The sequence below is a fragment of the Prionailurus bengalensis genome, chromosome D1 (genome assembly GCF_016509475.1).
Source record: "Prionailurus bengalensis isolate Pbe53 chromosome D1, Fcat_Pben_1.1_paternal_pri, whole genome shotgun sequence".
NCBI lineage: Eukaryota > Metazoa > Chordata > Mammalia > Carnivora > Felidae > Prionailurus > Prionailurus bengalensis.
Genome location: NC_057346.1, coordinates 47,044,173 through 47,068,057, shown reverse-complemented (window position 1 = coordinate 47,068,057; position 23,885 = coordinate 47,044,173). Strand labels below are relative to the sequence as shown.

The window sequence follows — 23,885 nt, the reverse complement described above, 5'->3', positions numbered from 1 at the left end:
AAAATAGGGAGAGGTTTGTAAGTGGGTACAAACTTTTAGCTATAAGCAATAAGCTCTACAATGAATTGGTCTAAAGATCTGATATAAAACATGGTGAATATAACTGATAAATACTGTACTGTATAATTGAAATTTACTAAGAGATTAGGACTTAAAAGTTCTCACAAACACAAAAGGATAATTGTGTGAGGTGATGGATGTGTCAATTAAATTAGATGGGAGGAACAATATACACATGTATCAAGTTATCATAATGTATACTTTAAATATCTTACAACTTTACATGTTAATTATACCACAGAAAAACTGAAATTTTTTAAAGCCCAGATTCAAGAAACAATGAACTCCAACTAAATGAAATTTCAGAAAAAATACCCACACACTACATCATAATCTAATAGCTTAAAACCAGTATGAAAAACAAAATCTTTGTAGGAGTCAGAGAAAAACCAAAAGAGAGAAGGATGACAACAGACTTCTCACTGGCAACAGTGCTAGCCAGAAAAAAAAGTAGAGCAAAACCTTTACAATACTAACATTAAAAAAAAAAGTCTGGGCACCTGGCTGGCTCAAATGGTGGAGCATGTGACACTTGGTCTCAGGGTCATGAGTTCGAACCCCATGTTGGGTGCAAAGATAACTTTAAAGAGTCAACCTAGAATCCTATAGCTGCAGAAATATTCTTCAAAAACTAAGGCTAAATAGGGAGGGTGACATCAGCAATATGGCAAAACAGAAAGCCACAGACCCTCTCCCATGAAGACATAGAACAAATTAAAGGACAAGGAACAAATTAAATCTCCAGAAACTATTCCTAACAAAACACAGACCAAGTACCTTTATAAGAAAATCCAGAAATTGTTACCACAACACAGTGTGGCACAATTAGGAGGAAACTCCCTTCTCCCTGTTGAAAGGAGTGAAACATATCCATCATTCTGACTTTTAGGGGGCTGCCCAAGGGACGATTTTCTGTCTTTCCTGAATCCAAGTACTGACAGGAATAGTGTGCCAGGATAGGGATAGCTGAGAACAGACTGTCAACATGCACCAGAGTCTTCATTATCACAGAAACAATAGGTAAAGCTCCAATACTGCAGCTTAATACAGCACCAAAGAGGCCACAGTATCACAAAGTGGCACCAGCAAGAGCACTTGAGATGAAATTGGCCAAGTTCCTCAAGCACAGAGAAGATGCATCCCCAGAAAAGCCTGGAGGAATCTCTAGAATATCTAGCTGGGCTGAGTAGAGAAAGTTTTTCCTACACAAAAGCAAAGCAAAAAACCTGGGGGCAATGAGTGATTCTTCAAATGCTGAAATCCCAACAAAAAAATAACAACCCATACTAAGACATAAGGAAAATGGCACATTTAAAGGAACAAATTAAATCTCCAGAAACTATTCCTAAAGAAACAGACATATACTAAGGATATGAGTATAAGGATATGAGATATAAGGATACTCAATAAATTAAAAGAGAGCATGGATAGACAACAAAATGAAATCGGGAAAAATTATGCGTGAACAAAATGAGAATATCAACAAAGAGATAGAAACTATGAAGAAGAACCAAACAAAGTCTGGAAATTAGGAATACAATATCTGGATTGAAAATTTTACTAAAGGTACTCGATGTCAATCAGAAGAAAGAATCAATGAACTCAAAGACAAGACTTTTGAAATTATTGCAGCAGAGGAGCAAAAAGAAAAAAAGAATGAAGAAAAATGAAGTGAACCTAAAGCACTTTTGGAACATCATCAAATGGAACCATATATGCATTATGTGAATCCCAGAATGAAAAGAAAGAGAAACTATTTGAAAAAATAATGGCCAAAACCTTCCCAACTCTGAGAAACAAATGGGCATACAAAGTCAAGAAGCTCAAGGAACCCCAATTAGGAAAAATCCAAAGGGATTTACAATGAGAGAAATGTTGGAGGTAATCAAGAAGATATGACCACCAGTTGACGTGCAAGCTGAAACCGGGCAACCAGAGGCTCATCTTGCGGCCACCCAAGACAATCCTTGTATGTAAATTCCTTATTAAAACTTCCACCAACCAATCTGGAGTGGTCTGATTCTTGCTTTGGTCTCCACTTGCCCTTTATGTACAGAGGCAGTTTGCAAACCAACGGACATCATAATCAAACTGTCCAAAGTCAAAAACAGAGCATCTTGAAAGCAATGAGGGAAAAGCAACTTATTACATACAAAAGAGCTACTATTAGATTTCTTAGTGGAAACTTTGCAGGCTAGAAGGGAATAAGATTACATATTCAAAGTACTGATGTAAGAAAAAAATGGCAACCAAGAATATATCTGGAAAATCTGTCCATCAAAAACAAAGAAGAAATTAAGAATTTCCCAGATAAACAAAAGTTGAGGGAATTCATTACCACTAGATTTACCCCCATAAGATAGGCTAAAGGGACTCCTTCAAATCGAAGCAAAAGGACTATGAACAGTAACACAAAACCATACAAAAATATAAAACTCCCTGGTAAAGTTAAATATTTTAAAAAATATAGAATCTCGAAGTATGATAATGTAGGTATGTAAATCACTTTACGATATAGTATAGAATTTAAGAAAAAGCATAAAAAGCTGTAGGTTTATGTTAAGAAATATGCAATATAAAAAGATGTAACTATATCATCAGTAACATATAGTGTGAAAATCAGAGATGTAAAAGAGTGGATTTTACACACAACTGAAGTGTTATCAGTTTAAAGTAGATTGTCATAACTTTAAAACATTTCATGTTATTGCAGTGGTAATCACAAAGAAAATACCCATATAGTATACAGAAAGGGAAATGAAAATAGAATCAAAGTATGGAACATTCCTCCAAAGAGACAACATGTTAGGCCACAAAACAAGGCTTAAAAAGAAGATTCAAACCATTCAAAATATCTTCTCTAACCATGATGAAATGAAATTAAAAACAAATAAAAAAAAAAACAAGAAAATTCACAAATATGTGGAAACTTAACAATGAACTCTTTTTAAATTATTCAACATATATTATTCCATATATTAATATATGGAACACATTAATATATTCAATAGGCATAACTAAAATCTCTCAAATTATAGTTCAAATATATTCAATTTGTTTAGTATAAACCAAATCTCTCTTACTGTGTCTAGACTCGATTGACATCAGTGTCAGGAGAGGCAGACCACTATTGGCCCTCCTACATGTTCTCCTGCATGTTCTTGCTGAGCGTGTCAAACTGAAAAACCTATCTGTCCTTTGATTCTGCATCCTTTCTATAGGTAGTCACACAGGCAAATTAATAAGTCCACAACAGATGACCATTATACAACTCCCTTCATTTTTTTCTTCTTCACACATAAAAAAGCCTGTTTACTTAGTTTCTTTTTATAAATTATGAAGTTTTAATTGTTTTTTAAAGTATTTATATTTTGGTTTCTTTTTTATTGAGATATAATTAACATATTAGTTTCAGGTGTACAACATAATGATTCAATATATGTGTATATTTCAAAATTATCACAATAAGCCTAATTAACATTCATCACCACACATAATTACAAATATCTTTTTCTTGTGATGAGAACTTTCAAGATTTACTGTCTCAGCAAATTTCAAAATTACAATACAGTGTTATTCACTGTGGTCACTATGCTGTACATTACACTCCCAGGACTTACTTATTTATAACTGAAAGTTTGTACCTTTTGACCACCTTCACCATTTCACGCATCCTTTATCCCCCACCTCTGGCAACCACCAATCTGTTAATCTGTATTTATGGGTTGGTTTTGTTGTTGTTGTTGTTTGTTTGTTTGTTTGTTTTAAATGCCACATGTAACTGAGATCAATGGTATTTGTCTTTCTTTGTCTGACATTTCATTTAGTATAATGGACCTCAAGGTCCATCCATGTTGCCACAAATGGCAAGATTTCCTTCTTTTTATGGCTGAATACTATTCAATTGTGTGGATGTATATCACATTTTCTTTATCCATTCATCCATCAATAAACATATAGGTTGAGTCTATATCTTGGCTATTATCAAGTACTGCAATAAACCTGGGAGTGCATATATCTTTTGGAGATAGTGTTTTTGTTTCCTTCAGATAAATACCCAGAAGTGAAATGATGAGATTATATGATAGTCATATTTTTTCCCAGTTTTTTTGTTTTATTGATGCCGATGCTCAGGCCTTGACCTTCTGCAGCACTCCTGCTGCTGCTGCTGCTGCTGCTGCTACTTGGTCTTCAGGTTCTCCTGGTGCCGGTTAAGTCACAGCACATGGTATGTGTCTTCTTGGACCACAGATCCAGGGACTTGTATTTCTTACCCTCAAAGAATTTCCTGAGGTTTTCTTCCAAGTCTAGTTGATGATGGTGCTAGATTAACTTAAAAAAGAAGAAAGAAGACTCAAAGAGCTAAAATAGAAATGAAAGCAGGGATTTTACAACTTATGACCCCAAATTAACAAGGATCATGCGAGACTACTATCAATAGTCTCTACAATCAATAATTATATGCCAACAAATTGGATAACTTAGATGAAATGGACAAATTCCTAGGAACATCTAACCCATCAAGATTGAATCATGAAGAAATAAAAAATCTGAACAGACCTATAACTAGTAAGGAGACTGAAGCTGTGATTAAAAAGCTCCCAACAAAGAAAAGTTTATGAGCAAATGGCTTCACTGAAGAATTATACCAAACATTTAAAGAATCAATACCAGTCCTGCTCAAACTCTGCCTATGAGTTTAAGAGAAGGGAATACCTGCAAAGTCATTCTATGAACCCAGTATTACAGCATTATCCTGATATTAAAACAAAAAAAGTTAAAGATCCGAGAAAGTTATAGAACAATATTCTTGGTTCATATTGATGCAAAGATCCTAAACAAAATATTGGCAAACTAAATTCAAAAGAACATCAAAAAGTTCATATACAATGACCAAGTGGAATTTATACTTGGAAAACAAGGATGGTTCAATATAAAAATATCAATCAATGTAATATATCTCATTAACAAAATCAAGGACAAAACCACATGATCATCTCAATACAGAAAAATTAAATATCTCTTATGATAACAGTTACTCAATAAATTAGAATAGAAGAAAACTACCCCAATGTAATAAAAGCCACATATGGAAATCTCATAGCTAATATACTCAATGGTAGAAGACTGAAAGCTCCTTCACTAAGATGAAGAACAAAGCAAACATGTCCACTCTTTTTATTTTTTTTTTTTAATTTTTTTTTCAACGTTTATTTATTTTTGGGACAGAGAGAGACAGAGCATGAACGGGGGGGGGGGGGGGCAGAGAGAGAGGGAGACACAGAATCAGAAACAGGCTCCAGGCTCTGAGCCATCAGCCCAGAGCCTGACGCGGGGCTCGAACTCACGGTCCGCAAGATCGTGACCTGGCTGAAGTCGGACGCTTAATCGACTGCGCCACCCAGGTGCCCCAAACATGTCCATTCTTGACAACACTATTCAATGTAGTACTTGAAGTTCTAGCAAAAGTAATTAGATAAGAAATTGGGGGAAAAAGTAAAATTATCTCTGTTCTCAAATGACATACTCTTATATGTAGAAAAACCTAAAAATCCCAGAAAAAAAAAAAAACTATTACAACTAAAAACTATTTCAACAAATTTGCAGGATACAAAAGCAACACACAAAAATTAGTTGTCAATAACAATAACAATGCTCAATCCAAGACAGTTGTCAATAACAGTAACAATGCTCAATCCAAGAAAGAAATTAAGAAAATAAACCCAATTAATATACCATTGAAAAGGATAAAATACTTAAGAATACATTTATTCAGGGAGGTGAAAGACTCATTGACTCAAAACTACAAAACATTGCTAAAAATATTAAAGAAGACAAAATACATGGAAAGACACCCTGTGCTTCTGGATTGGAAGACTCAGTATGGTTCAAATATCCATATGACCCAAATTGATCTACAGAGTCAATGCAATCCCTATCAAAATATCAATGGCATTTTTTTCAGAAATAGAAAAAAATATCTTAAAATTCATATGGAATATCAAGGTATCCTGACTAGCCAAAACATTCTTGAAAAAGAACAAAGTTGGAGGCCTCACACTTCTTATGTCAAAACATAGTACAAAGCAACAGTAAGTAAGATGACGGGCTGTCATAAAGATAGATATATCAACCAATGGAACACAATAGATATTCCAGAAATAAATCTTGGCATATATGGGCAAATGATTATTGACAAGGCTGTCAAAACTATATAATGGGAAAAGGATGGTCTCCTCAAATAAATGGGGTTTGGAAAACTGGATATCCACATACATACATACATACATACAGTTGGATCTTTTCCATACTCCATATCCAAAACTAACTCAAAATGGATTAAAGACTAAAATGTGATTAAAGACCAAAAACTACACAACTCCTATAAGTAAACATAGAAAAATGAACTTCAGTACATTGGATTTGGCAATAATTTCTTGGCTATGACATCAAAAGCACAGGCAACAAAAAAAGCCTGTGCAAAACAAAATAAATCCAATTAATATATGACAAATGACTTCAACAGACATTTTCCTAAAGAATATACACAAATGGCCAATAAGCACACAAAAAGATGCTCAACATCACAAATCATCAGGGGCATGCAAAGTAAAACCACTATGAGATACCCTCTCACACTCATCAGGATGGCCACTATCAAAAGAACAAAAAATAAGTGCTGACAAGGAAATGGAAAAGTTGGAACATTTGTGCCATGCTGGTAGGAGTGTAAGATGGTGCAGCCATCATGGAAAACAGTATGGCAATTCCTCAAAAAAATAAAAATAGAAATACCACATGATCCAGTAATCTCACTTCTGGGTATGTATACAATAGCATTCAAAGCAGAGGCTTGAAATGATATTTGCACACCCATGTTCTTTGTAGCATTACTCACAATAGCCAAGTGATGAAACAATCCAATGTTCATGATTGACTAAATGGATAAAGAAAATGTGGTACCTACATATACATACTTGGAATATTATTCATTCTTTTTCATTTTTTTGAGAGAGAGAGAGAGGGAGCAAGTGAGTGAGGGGCAGAGAGAGATGGGGAGAAAGAGAACCCCACAAGGGGCAGAGAAAGAAAGAAAGAGAGAGAGAGAGAGAGAGAGAGAGAGAGAGAGAGAGAGAGAGAGAGAGAGAGAAGTGGGGCACACCCAAGGTGGGGCTTCAGCTCATCAGATGCAGGGCTCAAACTCACAGAACTGTGAGATCGTGACCTGAACCAAAGTCAGATGCTTAACTGATTAAGCCACCCAGGTGCGCCATAGTATTATGCATTCTTTAAAAAGCAGTAAATCCTGTAACATGCTGCAGAATGGATGGAAATTTACTAAATAAAATAAGCCAGTCACAAAAGAACAAATAAAGTATGATTCCACTCATATGAAGTATCTAAAGTAGCTAAATCCAAAGAAACAGAAAGTAGAAAGGTGTTTACCAAAGGCTGAGAGGAGTGGAGAGGAGTAATTAGTATTAAGTGGGTATAGAGTTTCAGTAGAGAAAAAATTATAGGGGCTCCTGGGTGGCTCAGTCAGTTAAGCATCTGACTTCAGCTCAGGTCATGGTCTCACATTTCGTGGGTTCGAGCCTTGAGTCAGGCTCTGTGCTGACAGCTCAGAGCCTGGAGCCAGCTTTACATTCTTTGTCTCCCTCTCTCTCTCTGCCTCTCCCCCACTCACACTCTGTCTCTCTCTCTCAAAAATAAAATAAAAACATTAAAAAATCTAAAAAAAAAAAAAGAAAAAATATAGAGATCTGTTGCATAACACTGAATATACTTAACATTACTGAAACAAACATTTTAAAATGGTTAACATGGTAAATTTGATGTTATGTGTTTTTTACCACAATTTTAAAACTAAGGTTAAATACTTTTTAGAGTTGGAAAAATGTGAGAGAATTCACTACCAGAAGATTTGCATTCTAAGAAATGACAGTAGAAAGAAAATGATACCAAATGGAATATCTATAAAAAGAATGAAGGGGTATTAAGGAGGGCTCTTGTTGTGTTGAGCATTGGGTGTTATATGTAAGTGATGAATCACTAAATTCTACTCCTGAATCCAATATTACACTACATGTTAACTGGAATCTAAATAAAAATTAAAAAAATAAATTAACAGTTTTGATAAGGATATGCTTATCATAATTTGAATATCATACTTTGAAATGTAATATTTTGCTTCCAATTAATTATTACTATATGTGCAACTAATTACCAATAGTAATTCCCAATTTTTGTCTTCAAACATTTACATATTTTATAATAAAAAATAAAATTGAAAGGCTAAAATGAATAAAAATAAAATAAAATAAATAAATAAAAATAAAGAGAATGAAGAGTACTACAGATGGAAAATATGTGGATAAAGGTAAATTTTCTTAGTTTTAAAAGTGTTTTCAGGGAAACCTGGGTGGCTCAGTCCGTTGAGCCTTCGACTTCAGTTCAGGTCATGATCTCATGGCTTGTGAGTTCGAGCCCCGCATTGGGCTCTATGCTGACAGTTCAGAGCCTGAAACCTGCTTTGGATTCTGTGTCTCCCTCTCTGTACCACCCACCCCTGGCTTGTGTGCCACCCCTCCCCAGCTTATATGTGTGCTTGCTCGCTCTCTCTCAAAAACAAATAAACATTAAAAAAAATGCTTTCAAAGACAAATGACCATTGAAATAAACAAAAAATAACCATGTATTGTGTTGTTTATAACATACTTAGAAGTAAATGTATGATAATAATAAAAAGACCAAGAAGAAATAAAGAAAAGTATACTGTTGTAACATTCTTTTATCATACATAAAATGGTATAATATTACTTGAAGATAGGTTGTGATAAGTTAAAGATGTTGCAGGTTTAATTGTGTCCCTCCAAAATATATTTGCAAGTTCTAATCCTCAGTACCTGTGAATGCATCCTTATTTGGAAACAGAGTCTTTGCAGATGTAATCAAGTTAAGATGAGGTATATTGGATTAGGGTGGGCCCTTAATGAATGACTAGCATTTTCATTAGACTAGAGAAATTTGGGTACATAGGCACACACAGAGGGGAAAAGACCCTGTGAAGGCACAAAGACACAGGGATAGATGCCATGTGAATACAGAAGAAATTGGAGCAATGCATTGACCAGAGACATCAAGGTTTGCCAGCAAACACCAGAAGCTAGGAGAGAAGCATGGAACAAATTGTCCTTCAACACCTCCAGTAGGAACCAACCCTGCCAATACATTGATTTCAGATTTCTAGCCTCCAAAACAGTGAGCAAATAAATTTGTTGTTGTAAGCTGCCCAGTTTCTGGTACTTTCTTATAGTAGCCTGAGGAAACTAAAACAGGTGTATACAGTACTATACATGCTAAAGCAATCATTGCAATTTTTAAAAAGAACTGTAGGTAATAGGCCAGTAAATGAATAGAATGTAATAAAAAATATTCAATTAGTCAAAACAAACAAACAAAAGCAGAAAGAAAAGGGGGACATAGAACAGATGGAAGAAATAGAAAACAGATTTCAAGGTGATATATTTTAAACCCTGGGATATAAAAATCATATTAAATACAAATGGCCTAACCACCCCCCTTCATTAAAAGTCAGAAATTGTCAATTTAGATTTTAAAAATCCAATTATCTCCTGCCTATAAAGCCTGCATTAAGTACAAAGACACAAGTAGGTTAAAAAGCAAAAGGATAGGGAAAGCTATGTCATATTTATACTAATTTTAAAAAGTTACTGTAGTAGCTATATTAATATTAAACAAAGTGAATTACAAAGCAAAAGATATTACCAAGTATTAAGAAGGTAATTTCATAGTTATACAGGGATCAATTTATCCTAAATATTTATTCATATAATATGGAACTTCAAAACACATGAAGCAAGAACTGATAGAATTGAAAGGAACAATAGGAAAATTTCCATAATAGTTGGAGATTTCATTAACCTCTCATTGATTGATAGAACAAGTTGGTAGCAATTCAGAAAGGGTAAAAAGTCTTAAACAATGCTATCAACCAATTTGTGATAACTGATGTTTTAGAACACTTGGCACGACAACAGCAGCATATACATTATTTTCAATCAAACATGGAACATTTATCATCATGGACCAGAATCTGGGCTATAAATATCAATAAATTTTAAAGGATCCAAATCATACAAAGTATATTCTGTGACCACAATGGAATTGAATTAGAAATATTAACAGGTACATGGAGAATTGGAACTATTAGAAAACTAATAAACATACTTCTAAATAACTCATGGATCAAAGAAAAAAAGCAAAGAGAAATTAGAAAGTGTTTTGAACCAGGGGCTCCTGGCTGACTCAGTCGTTTAAGCATCCAACTTTGGCTCAGGTCATGATCTCATGGTTCAGTTCTTGAGTTCGAGCCCCACATCGGGCTCTGTGCTGACGCTCAGAGCCTGGAGCCTGCTTCAGATTCGGTGTCTCCTTCTCTGTCTTCCCCTCCCCACTCACACTCTATCTCTCTGTCTCTCTCTCAAAAATAAATAAACATTTAAAAAAATTTAAAAAAGAAGGTGTTTTGAACCAAATTAAAATGATAAACAATTCAAAATATGTGGGATACAGTTAAAGCAGTACTTGGAGGGAAATTCATAGCACTAAACACATATGTTGGGGGTGGGGGAAAGATCTCACTTCAAATGACCTCAGCTCCTTCCTAAAGAATTTGGAGATAAGCCCCTGATTCTTGATTTCAGCTCAGGTCATGATATCATGTTAGTGGGTTGGAGCCCCATTACAGGTTCTGTGCTGCTGGTGTGAGCCTGCTTGGGATTCTCTGTCCCTCTGTCCCTCCCCTGCACCTCAAAATAAATAAATTAATTAAAAAAAAATTATAGAGGAGCAACTAAATCCCAGGTAGGAAGAAGAAAACAAATAATACAGATCAAAGTACAAAACAATCAAATTGAAGACAAAAAAACAACGAAAAAAAAAACAACAAACAAACCACAATGAAATTTAAAAAAGAAAAAACAATCCGGTTACTTGAGAAGATCAAACCAACCATTAGCCAGATTGACCAGACACTCAAAAAAGAGAAGACACAAATGATAGATAACAAGAGAAATGTGATCTCACTACCCATTCTACAGACTTAAAGGCTAATAAGAAAATATAGTAAACAATTTAAGCTAATAATTTGAGAATTTAGATGAAATGGACGTTTCTTCTTGTGAAGAACTGATTTTTTAAATAAAATCTCAATTACTAAATTGCTTTTATTACTTCAGAATGGCATGCTGCAGATACTGTACAGCATGAATATTTATAGATTTTAAAATTAGCTTAAAACCGTTAAAAATTAAATTTGAATGAGTATAGAATGGAGACAAAGTAGTCACTTGCGCACGCACTCACGCGTGCGAACAGACGTTACGGTTAGCATCTTAAGCTGGTTTTCTCAAACTGTCTCTGACTTTTACCTAGGAAACTTTCCAGGTGAGGAGTATACTGGCTTTTTGGCTTGGAATCTGAGGACCTGTTTTAATTTTCTGGTTTATTGACCAGCGACGATTTGACATTGGATAAATTCCTGCCAGCCAAAGGAGTTTTGGGCGCTCTTCTCCTGCTCACCTCGCCAATGAAATTTTCCCTCTTTATTTTGAATACCTCTTTCTCCTTGATAAAGCTCAGTGATTTCCAAAGCAACCTTGGCAAGCACTTTTATAGGATCCTCACAACTTTACAAAATAATCAAGGAGAGTATTAGTTCCCCTCCTGTTTTATAGATGAGAAAAGAACCAATGGAGATGAGAACTGAGAGGTCTTCAGAGGCTTGGTCCAAGACTTTGGTTCTCAATTGTTCTGACTAACGAAGCCACTAGCTCTCTCACTCTCTAGTTTTTCTTTCACCATAATTCACCCAACCCTTTTTTTTAATAAGCAGTCCTCAGCAGGGCACCAGAGATCCTCAGGAAAAAAAAAAAAAAAAAAAAAACAAAAAACAAAAAAAAAACTCTCGCTTGCTCTTGAGGTGTTCAGACTGTGGTGGAACATTTAACCAGATCACAACGTAGCACGGGAACTTAAGATTCAAGGGAGAATAAAAAACCGATGGAGCCAAGAAATCTCAGCTTCTTTTAACTACCTATAGCATGCCAAGGGCTGTGCAGTTTTCTATATACCCTATCTCAACACATGAGGTTGGCTCTATTGGCCAGGAACTGAAGTAATGTGTCCAAGCTAGGTTTTCAGTGAAAGGAGAAGCATTACGGTCACTCTGATACCGAAATTGCACAATTTCCACAGACTCTGTCCTGGAAGGCGGGGGATAGGTTGTTAACAAGTACCCTCTGCGCTCGCCGAAAACCCACTCCTCACTCAGCGGCCCACCACTTCCCTCAGCTAAACTCCCCCAGCAGGAAGTTACTACTGCAGGCAACCTCTGTGCTGGAAGCCCAATCAGCGCCCGCGACCCGGCGCCTGCCTGACCCGAGTCACGTGTCAGCCAAAGATGGCTGCGTTCAGGCTAGTTGAGCAAAGGTTGGCGTGAACCCCAGCGTTCCGAGGAGGGTTGTGAGCAGAGCATAAGGTAATGGCATTCTGGGGAAAGGGTGCAGTACATGCTCGGGTACCAAGAGAGGTACAGCGCGGTGACGTGCCGCTCACCTGCAGCACGGGAATGAGATCCACTGACTGGGTCGGAAGAGGGAGGAGGGGAGACGACGCCTACCGTCTCTTCACTTTACATCCTAGAAGAAAAGACCTTATATTTAAATTAAGCTAATAGAAAAAAAAAAAAATCCTGCGTTTGAATTTAATCCTGGCTTTACTGCTAATAGCCAGGGTGACCCTGGCCTAACTTAATTTTCAGAGGCCCCACTTGGCCCTTTGCCTATCTAAGAGCTATCCTGAGGGATGTGAGATAGCTAAGGCAAAAGCTTTTAAAAATGTTTGTAGGATTTAAAGGTGACATTGTTTTGGACTTGGATTCATTATGTTTTTGTTTTTATTTTATTAAAAATTTTTTTGAAAGTAATCTTTACACCCAAAGTGGGGCTCAAACTCACGACCCCCGAAATCAAAAGAGTCGCATGCTCTTTGAACTGAGGACCCCCGAGATCAAGAGTCGCATGCTCTTCGGACTGAGCAGCCAGGCACCCCTGGATTTATTGTTAGTGACGCAGATACAAAGGCCTACTGCAGGCTGCTATGGCAGAACTTTTTTGAATTAAGGAAGACTTTTAATAGCCACATGTTAGAAAAAGCTAGTTCACAGAACTCGGAACCTCGTCAATATGCAGAGCATAAAATAGAAAACTAGTCCAGCAGCAGGCTGGACTTTCTAAGGAAACAATTTATTTCAGAACTATATACATCGTACACTTTCTCAGTACATTTTTTAGATTTTTTTAATAATATCTATTTTAGAAGGAGGGACAGAGCGTGAGCGGGGGAGGGGCAGAGAGGGAGGGAGACAGAATCTGAAACAGGCTCCAGGCTCTGCGGTGTCAGCGCAGAGGGGTCTTGAACTCAGGAACAGCGAGATCACGACCCGAGCTGAAGTCAGTGGCTTAACTGACTGAGCCAGCCAGGCGCCCCAAATTTCTCTGTATATACTGAATTTATATATCTATCCACACAACACACGTGCGCCTCCAGCACATAAACAGAATTATTCAAAGTTCCTGTAGGTCAGAGATGGTGTCTGTCATGGTACTATAACCAAGACCCTCAAAAAGTTTGTGTCCAGGAAACTAGATGTAAATTTCTAAGTCTATATTGTACTTATTAATTTTATATCTAGGGATATTAAATTTCATTTCACTCAACATGTTCCAAATGAGGTCTTATATCTAACAGGTACCCAGCAAGAAATCGGTGTTGTAAGTTAATCTCATAGCAAATGTATAACAAAAATCTAATTTCATAAAACTGTGTTGTATTTTGCTGTTATTTCTGAACTTTTGCTTTGAACTCTGCTACCTTGAAATCTTGTTTAATGAGCTAAATCTTCAGGCTAATACTCATAGTTCACCATCCCTCTACTCTACATTACTAGCTGGCCCTTTAGAGAAAGTGTGCAGATTTCTGCTTTAGGGTATACCTGAAAGTGAAATTGATTATATGTTTCTTCTACCTACTAAACAATACCAAATTCTTTATTCTAAAGTGGTTGTATCCAAAGTGGGTACAGTGTACACTTTGACCAGTGGCACATGAGAGTTCCAGTTACCCAGCATTTTTGCCAGTAATTGAAATTGTGAGGTTTTAATTTAGCCAACCCAGGTACAGACTGATATCTCATGGTGGTTTTAATTTTTTATAATGAGGTTAAACATATTTTCATATTTATTGGCTGTTTGCTTCCCTCTTTGTGAAAGTACCTGTTCAAACCTTGTGCCAACTTTTCTATTGGGTTGCTTGCCTTTTTCTTGATATATGCACTTCTTTACATATTCTGGGTACTAACTGCTCCTCTGTCAGTTATATTGCAGACATTTTCTCCCAGACTGGCTTATCTTTATAGTAGCTATTGATCAACCCAAGTTCTTAATTTTAATCAGTTAATATTGGCTTAATGTTAGCTTTAGGTGTTTAGTGCTGTTTACAAATTCAGAAATATTTTAAGGATTATAAAGCTATTCTGTATTTCCTAGAAGCTTTATGGGTTGCTTTTCATGTTCTGATTCTATTTCACTTAGAATATATTTTTTGGTATGGTATGTATGCATTGATTTTTCAGATTATGAATTCAAGCTATAGCTAATTCTTTAATTAAATATTTATGGTATTTATAAAGCTTTTTATAAGCCTTTTTGTTGTTTTTCTATAGATACATATTATTGAGAAATATTTTAATTTTTTAAGGCTCAAGATGAAAAATCATGAACCAGATGATACTGTCAAGGAAGACTTAATTTTCAATATCATAACCAGAAAAATTAGCCACCTCCCAGAAGCAGAAAGGTAATTTAATTTAAATTTAAAAATATCTTTTACCAGGTGAATTTTCATCATTCCTTCATTATCTCACATTTATTTGATTTGAATATAAACATAAAATGTCAGAAGGAAACTGAGTTCTTTTTCTTGCCTTACTGAGAAAACCCAAGACCAGGAGAGGTTAACTATTTTGCTTGAAGTTAAGGCTAGAATTCATGCCTTTGGACATATCTAATTATATGATAGTGCTCAGTTTTTCCATTTGGGTAAGAGTATAGTCAGATGTGAACATTTATAGACTCATCTAAATAATAGACCTTTAAGATGGCTTTTAAATTGTCTTGTCAGTTTATTTCTAGAACTATGTTTTACAGTCTAAGAGAATGCCATGTGACACACATGACAAGAAATGCCAGAGAAATGAGATCATGGCTTAAAGATCTATATTATTAAATAGAAAAAGGCTATATAGGAAACAGTATCTCTGAAGACAGCACTGAATAGTGCATTTCTATAGCAAGAAGACCTCTCTGAATAGGTTCCATTTAAAGAGAAATTATGAGACCAAAAAGCATGAAGGCGAGCCAGCCTAGGGAGGAGAGAGACACAGTATCTCAGGCAGAGGGGATGGCATATGCCTAGGCCACAAGGTGGCAAAATGTTGATCATACCTGAGGAACCAGTGTTACTGAAAAACAGGGAAGTGGGCATAAGATTGAAGGAAAAGGAAGAGTTCTAAGCAGGGAATGATGTGATCCAGGTAACATTTCTAAAGAACATTCCAGTTGCTTTGGGGAACTAGATTTAAGGTAGGAGAGAAATTTAAGACCAGTAAGAAAACTGGTATAGTAATGTTGGTAGGTGGTGATGGCAGGGGTGGAGTCATTGGACATGAAAAAGGTGGATTTGAAATACATTTTGGAGTAAATTCCAGATACATTCTTGAGTAAATTCCAGTCTTGCTGCTACTTAGCCCAACAAGAGAGAACCTATAGACCAAGGGCAGCAATAAGAACTTGGTGAGATTTCATAAGCTGTATATCCTACAGCTCTTCCCCCACCACACACACACACACACACACATTGTACGTCCTTTTGTTGTTTTCCTGAGGGAGGTAACAGAACTTTTCAAGCAATAAAGGGCCTGTGTCCATGTTTCCAGCTCAGTAAGGTAGAGAGCCAGAAAGACTGACATAATAGGTGGTGGCAGCTTTGAAAAGAGCAGGCTATCTCACTGGGACTTTCACCAAATAAGAATGCAGAAACAGTGGGGAAGTAAGCTGGAACTGCATAGTAAGCTAGCTTTAATTTGGAAGTAAAAATTGCTCTCAGGCATTGGCACCTGAACAGGGCAGATGACAGTGTCTCCTTATCTTTGACTTATTTCATATTTTTCCCATTCCTATTTTCTTATCCTTGTTCTCTTAAGTTTGAATCCTCACCTGGTCTTGCATTATCATTAGATATGTTTAATAGGTATTTGAAAAGTCCTGAGGTGTATGAAACTTTAATATCAAAAACTTCACTTTCTGATCTACAAAATAATTTTATGTACCATATATTTCATTGCCACTTAATTGTGATCTTCTATTTCATGTGTTTCATTCATGTTGTCTAGTTGTTTTGTGTGTGTCTTGCCAAACAGTCATGAGTTTCTAGTAATATAGGCACTTTCTTGGAAAACTGACTTGCAAAGGAGCTGCTAGATAGTAACTGTTTTGTACTGAATTACTAACTAAAAAATGTGACTCTAAACCATAAGAAATTAAAATTTGGGAGGCCATAAACTTTGCTATTCAAAAATACAAAAATATGTAGGTCTTTCACTTTCATGGGTTTTCTGTTATTGTTTGGAAGGTTCTCTAGGCTCTCCTCACTTTTTAAATATATCTTGTGTACCCTAAGTTTCTATACTGCCTCTCTCTTATACTTCCATTACCATTTCAATAGACTTGTTTTATCTCATGCTCACATGTCTTTCATCCTCCAATAATAAACTATGAAAACACTGAAGGTAGAAGATAGATAATTTTTTGTCTCCAGCATCAAGTCTGCTGCGTGTAGTAGGTACTCAGTGATTGAATGACAAGCACCATTATGATTGCAGAGTGACAGGTAAGAAAAGTAATACCTTATACAATGTAGGAAGCTCAATTAGGAATTCCTAGAAAAACTTTTTAAGATGAGTGTTAACCACAGAAATTAGGGGGCATTGTGTGGGTCGTCTGGCTAAATAAATAATGAGAAATTTTTAGAGTTTGATGCCTGTGTTGTAAATGGCAAGGCAGGTGGTAGAAAAGTGGTAGGCTAAAGAGTCTGGAGTACTTTCAGTATCCACCAATAAGTTTAGGTATTATTTTTTCCAAAACTAAAGAAAGCATGGAACATGCATTGTAAAATTCATACATACCTTGGCTAAAAACCAATTCTACCACTTACTAGCTCAAAACATAAATTTCTTCTTTATTCCAGTGGGTTGTTGTAAAGTACCTAGCATAGGATATCCCTTAAATATTAGTACTCCTCCACCTCCCTATCCTGATTCTAATCCTTCAGGGTAAAGTGAAAGGAAACCTATTAATTTCACCTTAATGAATGCCTTTTAGGTGTCAGGTGCTACTGAAAACAAGACAAATATATCTTTGTATCCATTATCTTCAAGTTATTTACTTGAAGACTGGTGGGGAAGCCTGACATAGAAGTGTTTGTAAGATAGATCCACCTTATCACCTGTTGTGCTAGAGTTAAGTATTGGGTATTGTGGGAGCCCAAAGAGGCATTCACAAGACCCTTCAGAAGCTCCTCCCGGTTACATTGTTGTGGGAAATTTCTATACTGTCTCATGCAAAATCACAAAGTCCATTCAGCAAGATCTAAATGTATCACTCTATCCTTAATTGTTGAACAAATTCAAAAGACCTTAGAATAAAAATCTATACATAAAACATTATTCTAAAAGGTTTTTGTTTTACGGAACTCTAAGGGATAAATGTGGTATCCTGTTATTCCTATAATTCTGTCGTGTTTACACCAGAATTGTTGGACAGCACACACAAAAAAAGTTACTCTTTTTTTCTCACCATTCAGGAATCTATTTGAACATGGATCAGTTTATATCGGACTTAATGCTGCTCTCTGTGGTCTAATAGCAAATAGTCTTTTTCGACGCATCTTAAACGTGACACAGGCTCGTATAGCTGCTGGCTTACCAATGGCAGTGATCCCATTTTTGACTGCGCATGCATCTTACAAAGGTTTTGTAAATCTACCTTTGAATACAGGTAAATTCGATTTCACTATCACCAGAGTTTGCTTTGGTATATATTATTTGCACTTTACATTAATCCTTAAATATTAACACCAGGTTAATATGATATATCTTAGTCGGTGCATGGATAAGACTGAAACTTGCTAGCCTGTGTAAAGTGGCAGTTCATATAACAAGTTAGTCTTCTATGCAAGTGAAATGCACACTCATAGCAGTTATAGTTTTCTTTAGCTAAGTTCTTTCCCACAATACTTAAAGAAATATGTGTAATTTTTTTTAAATGCTTCCTTAGTTTTCTTTTTTCTTTTTTAACGTTTATTTATTTTTGAGATAGAGACAGAGCATGAATGGGGGAGGGTCAGAGAGAGAGGGAGACACAGAATCTGAAACAGGCTCCAGGCTCTTAGCTGTCAGCACAGAGCCCGACGTGGGGCTCGAACTCACAGACTGTGAGATCATGACCTGAGCCAAAGTCACACTTAACCGACTGAGCCACCCAGGCACCCTGCTGCCTTAGTTTTCAAAAAAATTGTATAGAGGAAAAAAGGGGGGGGGGGGGAAACTGAAGGGAATAAGACCCTTTATAGATTAAATCTCCCAATGCACTAAATGTATATACAAGAATTACAAATATATGGAGACTTCATTTCCTTTTGATTGTTTACCGTATGTGCTGAGTGCTTTCAGTATAAGCATACCTTGGAGATATTGCAGGTTAGCCAGACTACTGCAATAAAGTGAATGTTTTAGCAAAGTCCAGAGAATTTTTTGGTTTCCCAGTGCATATAAAAGTTATGTTTACAATATGCTATAGTCTGTTTAAAGTGTACAATAGCATTATGTCTAAAAAAACCAATGCATGTACCTTAAAAATATTGCTGTCATTTAAGCTTTGAACGAGTGGTAATCACTGGTTACAGATCACCATTCACCATAACAAATGTAACAATAATGAAAAAGTGTGAAATGTTATGAGAATTACCAAAATATGACACAGAGACATGAAGTGGGCAAATGCTGCTGGGAAAATGGTGCCTACAGACTTACGCAAAACAGAGTTGCCACAAACCTTCAATTAAAAAAAAAAAAACGCATTACCTGCAAAGCATGATAAAATGAAGCACAATAAAACAAGGTATGCCTGTATGGCTAATCATGAAAATTTTTTGACTGATTTCAAATAAAAATATTATTACTGCAGGTGATGGTCAGATGGAAGGGAGATAGTCCACTTAAATTCTCTTAAGTGTTCCAAATTGGTTTAAACTGGATGAATATTTTGCATGAATCCCCATGATCACTGTGGAAAGAATTTTTAAGATCTAGGGAAACCTACCACCCAGTGAACCGAACAGACTAAAACTTAAAGTTATTGGGGGCGCCTGGGTGGCGCAGTCGGTTAAGCGTCCGACTTCAGCCAGGTCACGATCTCGCGGTCCGTGAGTTCGAGCCCCGCGTCAGGCTCTGGGCTGATGGCTCAGAGCCTGGAGCCTGTTTCCGATTCTGTGTCTCCCTCTCTCTCTGCCCCTCCCCCGTTCATGCTCTGTCTCTCTCTGTCCCAAAAAATAAAAATAAACGTGAAAAAAAAAAAATTTAAAAAAAAAAAAAAAAAGTTATTAATTTAGCTTTCTGTTTTTAAAATAGCTTATACTAATTTGTAAATGAATAAAGAATTTTCTGAAAATAGTCACGCTATATAATATAAAAACAGAAAATGAAGTACAAATCATTTTTTAAAAATGAGTTACAAGTTTCCTGAAGACAGATTACCTCAGGTTTGCCAATACAAGTGCAGAAAGCAGAAGCAGTGCAAACTGAGATTATTATATTCAAGTTCAAAACAAATTAGAGTATTTTTCCTAAGATGGTTTCGTTATTCATGGCCATTTTAGGTTATCCATACATATTATACCTTCTAATATGCCTTGTAGATGTGTATTTGCTGCCTGAAAATTGAGTTCTTTGTGACACATTTAAGATAAGCTTGCATTTTTAAAATCATGTTTGCTTGACTATCATGACCATTTTAGAACTGATTTATTTCCTAGGTGATTTGAATTGTGAAACCTGTACCATAACACGGGGTGGACTGGTTGGTCTTGTTTTTGGTGGTCTGTACCCTGTTTTCTTGGCTATACCTGTGAATGGTGGCCTAGCAGCCAGGTAGGATTTTTTTTTCCTCATAATCATTGAAAAACTTCAAAAATATATAAATGACTACTTCTCAAGAATTTGAAAACAGTTCTAGAAATTGATGCCACTATACCTCTTGGGTATATAGGTTCGTAACCTTAATTTGTTTATTGAATGCCAGCTACAAAGCTGCAAACATTACTCTGCCAAGCATGAGAGCTCATTAAAGAAAAATTCCATCACAAAATGGCTAGCTATAAGCCAAATATTGCAGTTATTTTCTGATGAATTCATATCTAGCAATATAAGCTATATGAGCCTTCAAAGGTAAAGTGGATAAAGGGTCAAAAAACCCAAAAGTATGGTTTTAAAGACTAGTGACATCAAAGAGAATAACCGAATTATCTTAATCTTTACCTAAACTAGTTTTATCTTAAGACTTCTGGGATTAATAGATATTATACCATTTGATACAACTGTCTTTATTCTAGAGAATTGTCTCAATGTTTTCTTATAGGTATGAGTCAGCCCTGCTACCAGAAAAAGGAAACATCTTAACTTACTGGACTAGAATTTCTAAGCCTGTCTTTAGAAAGATGTTATTTCCCATTTTGCTCCAGACCATGTTTGCAGCATACCTTGGATCTAGACAATATAAATTAGTTATAAAGGCTCTTCAGTTACCTGAACCTGGCCTAGAAATTCAGTGATTGTTAAACAACTTTGTACACAAAAATAAAACTGTAATGTATGAATAAATGTCTAGTGTATGAATAAACATACATTTGTTAATTTATCACATGAGGTACAGTTCTGGGACCGATAACATTAAGGCTACACAAGGCAACACAAGGCTGAATACCAGTAAGGGCCATCCCTTTAAACAAGAGTGTAACTTCTTTAATTTGCCCAATGTTCTCTTTCACTTCACTTGCTCCACTCTTTTACATTAAGCATATTTTGGTCCATAATACAGGAAAAATAGCCTTACAGCATTTTTAACTGAAAGCCTCATAAAGAATCCAAGCTGGAATGAAAATGGGAGGCAGGGATGAGGATCAGTTCACTACAGCAAATGTTACTCACACTTCCGTTTTCCCAATTCACTCTTTCCATTGGTATTATTAATCCATAGAAGTTTAGAACATATTTAACAACCTTCCTCACAGAGGGATCAATTCTTACAGTCTTAAAGATGGTAGGCTCAGCTGGAGCTGATATGTTGATATTGCCAATACAGTGATAGAATGATAGAGTTAACGATTTAAAAAGTCATCTTAATTATCTCTGGAAATCTATGTTCTTGGAAGATCAAGGCAAATTCTACCTCTGAAGATTCCATCTAGTATGGGATAACCCTTTGGGGTCACATACCCAGACTTTTTTTTTTTTTAAGCTGTGTGGTGTTGAGCAACTTAACCTCTCTGGTCCTCAGTTTCTTCAACAGTAACCTCACTCAAGATTCGTATTATGTAATATATGGAAGTTGACTAACCCACCACCTGACATAAATAGTAGCACTTAAATAGAACACTCTTCCTATTGCTCCCGGTTTTGTTTTCTGAAATAGCCTCATCTAATATTCCTCATTTCCTAAGACAGATCATTTAAATTTTCTAAGTGACGTATTACATTCCTCTTCCTAAAACTTTTCATCTCATTTCTTTAAACTATTTTCTTAAGTGAAAGCATCTAAATCACCATGGTAACTAGCTACTATCCTTATGTGGCTGAGATGTAACTAGTGCAACTGGAAAACTTCATTTTTACCTTTAAAGTTTTTAGCCACATGTGAGTAATGACTACAGTACTGAACAGTGTGGATCTAGACTAACACTCCTTTATGAAACAAGCCAATCTTACCAAATAAAGTGTCCTCCCACAACATATTCACAAGCATCTTATTTATTCCTTTCAAATATAGTGATGTATCTGTTATATAATCTTATGCTACTTAATTACATGAAAGGAGAATTTAATTTAGCTTGTTACCTAGAAAATGCAGCCTCATGAGTGAAACAGGCTTTCAGGGTCTCCTCAAAGAAAAGAAAGCAGTACAGCTAAATATTTTTAAATTCAAACAAAATTAACAAAATTCAAAATTCATTTTAAATATTTCAGAAAGATGATGTTCAACAAGTACCTTAAAATGTATTCCCTAACAAATTTATATATAGAACGATCCCAATTACAAAGCAAAAGAAATCTATATTTTACTATGAATATTCTCTGGGTTAGAGAATTAGTGGTGATTTTTCTTTTTGTTTTTGGTTCCTTTCTGTATTTTCTCAGTTTTCTATAATGAATATGCTTTACTTAAAGCTCTCTAATCCTGGGGTGCCTGGGTGGCTCAGTTGGTTAGGCATCCAACTTCAGCTTAGGTCATAATCTCATGGTTCATGGGTTTGAAGCCCGCATCAGGCTCTGTGCTGACAGCTCAGAGCCTGGAACCTGCTTCAGATTCTGTGTTTCCCTCTTTCTCTGCTCCTCCCCCACTCATGCTCTGTCTCTCCCTCGAAAAATGAATAAACATTAAGAAAAAAATTTAAAGCTCTCTGACCCAAAATTATATACTTTACATTCTGTCATTTTTATTTAAAGGAGAGTTCTACTTATCACAGCAAAAGTTAAAACTCCTGATTTCAAAAATAAGAAATCCATATTACTAAATTAGACTCCTTAAAGAAAAAGAATGGCGCAATCAACCTGGATAATTCAAAAGCCTCTGACAACTAAACTGGTAACTCAGTACAAATTGTTTTCTTGTGCTGAAACACTTCTACCTTAATACCATCTATAAATCCATACAAGAGTTTACAATGGTGTCTGTAACCAAAAAGAATTACTTTCTAACATCTCCATCCTCTACCATATATATTTTTAGATCATCTTTCCAATTAGTAAAAATGGACAATATAAGCAAGAGACAATGTTATTTTACATCTGTTGCTACAAATCTACTTTACCAAAACTTGGATGGGGGCAGGTAAATGACATGTAAACTTGCTGTGGTCTTCCTTACAATTTAGGGAAATAGTCATTTGTAGCTAAGACCTTAAGAACACTACCCTTAGAGAGCTTTTAATAGTTCAGTTCAGTCATAGTAAACCAACTATTTAAGTCTGTCTTTTACAATTTACTTGGTGTAGTTATCTGGCTTTATGAAAGAGAGAAGGCTCATATTACATTGTAAACCCCAAACTATAGCACATTAAAAGCCAGACGGTCTAGGAAACTGACTGCAGTGGGTATCCAAAGATATAGCATTTGGAGGCACAGTGTAAAGAAAAGTTGGGCCACCAATAAAAATCAAACTGTGCATATTATCCCAATGACGCAATTTTTCAAAACACCATTAGTGACTACATTTTTAAATTAGATTGAAAATTAAGCAAAATAATTTTCAGCGAAAAATAATCTGGGGTCAACAAAACTATAAAAATTATTAAAGTCGATTGTAAACTGGTTTCTTTTTAAAAATTGGGGGTTGGGGCGCCTGGGTGGCGCA

The 23,885-nt window shown here is 35.8% G+C and overlaps 1 protein-coding gene and 1 long non-coding RNA gene across 2 annotated transcripts; one reads left to right on the top strand and one right to left on the bottom strand.

Annotated features, from left to right (window-relative positions):
- Positions 1-4,015: 4,015 nt before the first annotated feature.
- On the bottom strand, positions 4,016-22,801 carry LOC122483263. Its single transcript, XR_006297369.1, has 3 exons — positions 22,370-22,801; positions 12,700-12,782; positions 4,016-4,392 (listed from the first exon to the last, which is right to left on the bottom strand). It is a non-coding gene; the product is annotated as an uncharacterized LOC122483263 (long non-coding RNA).
- Positions 12,493-21,136, top strand: TMEM126A (transmembrane protein 126A). Its single transcript, XM_043580063.1, has 5 exons — positions 12,493-12,622; positions 14,902-15,000; positions 18,064-18,257; positions 20,293-20,407; positions 20,895-21,136. The coding sequence occupies exons 2-5, from the start codon at positions 14,909-14,911 to the stop codon at positions 21,085-21,087; spliced, it is 594 nt and encodes a 197-aa protein (XP_043435998.1). The 5' UTR covers positions 12,493-12,622; positions 14,902-14,908; the 3' UTR covers positions 21,088-21,136.
- Positions 22,802-23,885: the final 1,084 nt, after the last annotated feature.

Coding starts and splice junctions, on each gene's coding strand:
- TMEM126A (XM_043580063.1), top strand. CDS start 14,909: ATGAAAAATCATGAACCAGATGATACTGTCAAGGAAGACTTAATTTTC. Junction 15,001..18,063: donor CACCTCCCAGAAGCAGAAAG/GTAATTTAATTT, acceptor CTCACCATTCAG/GAATCTATTTGAACATGGAT. Junction 20,408..20,894: donor AATGGTGGCCTAGCAGCCAG/GTAGGATTTTTT, acceptor GTTTTCTTATAG/GTATGAGTCAGCCCTGCTAC.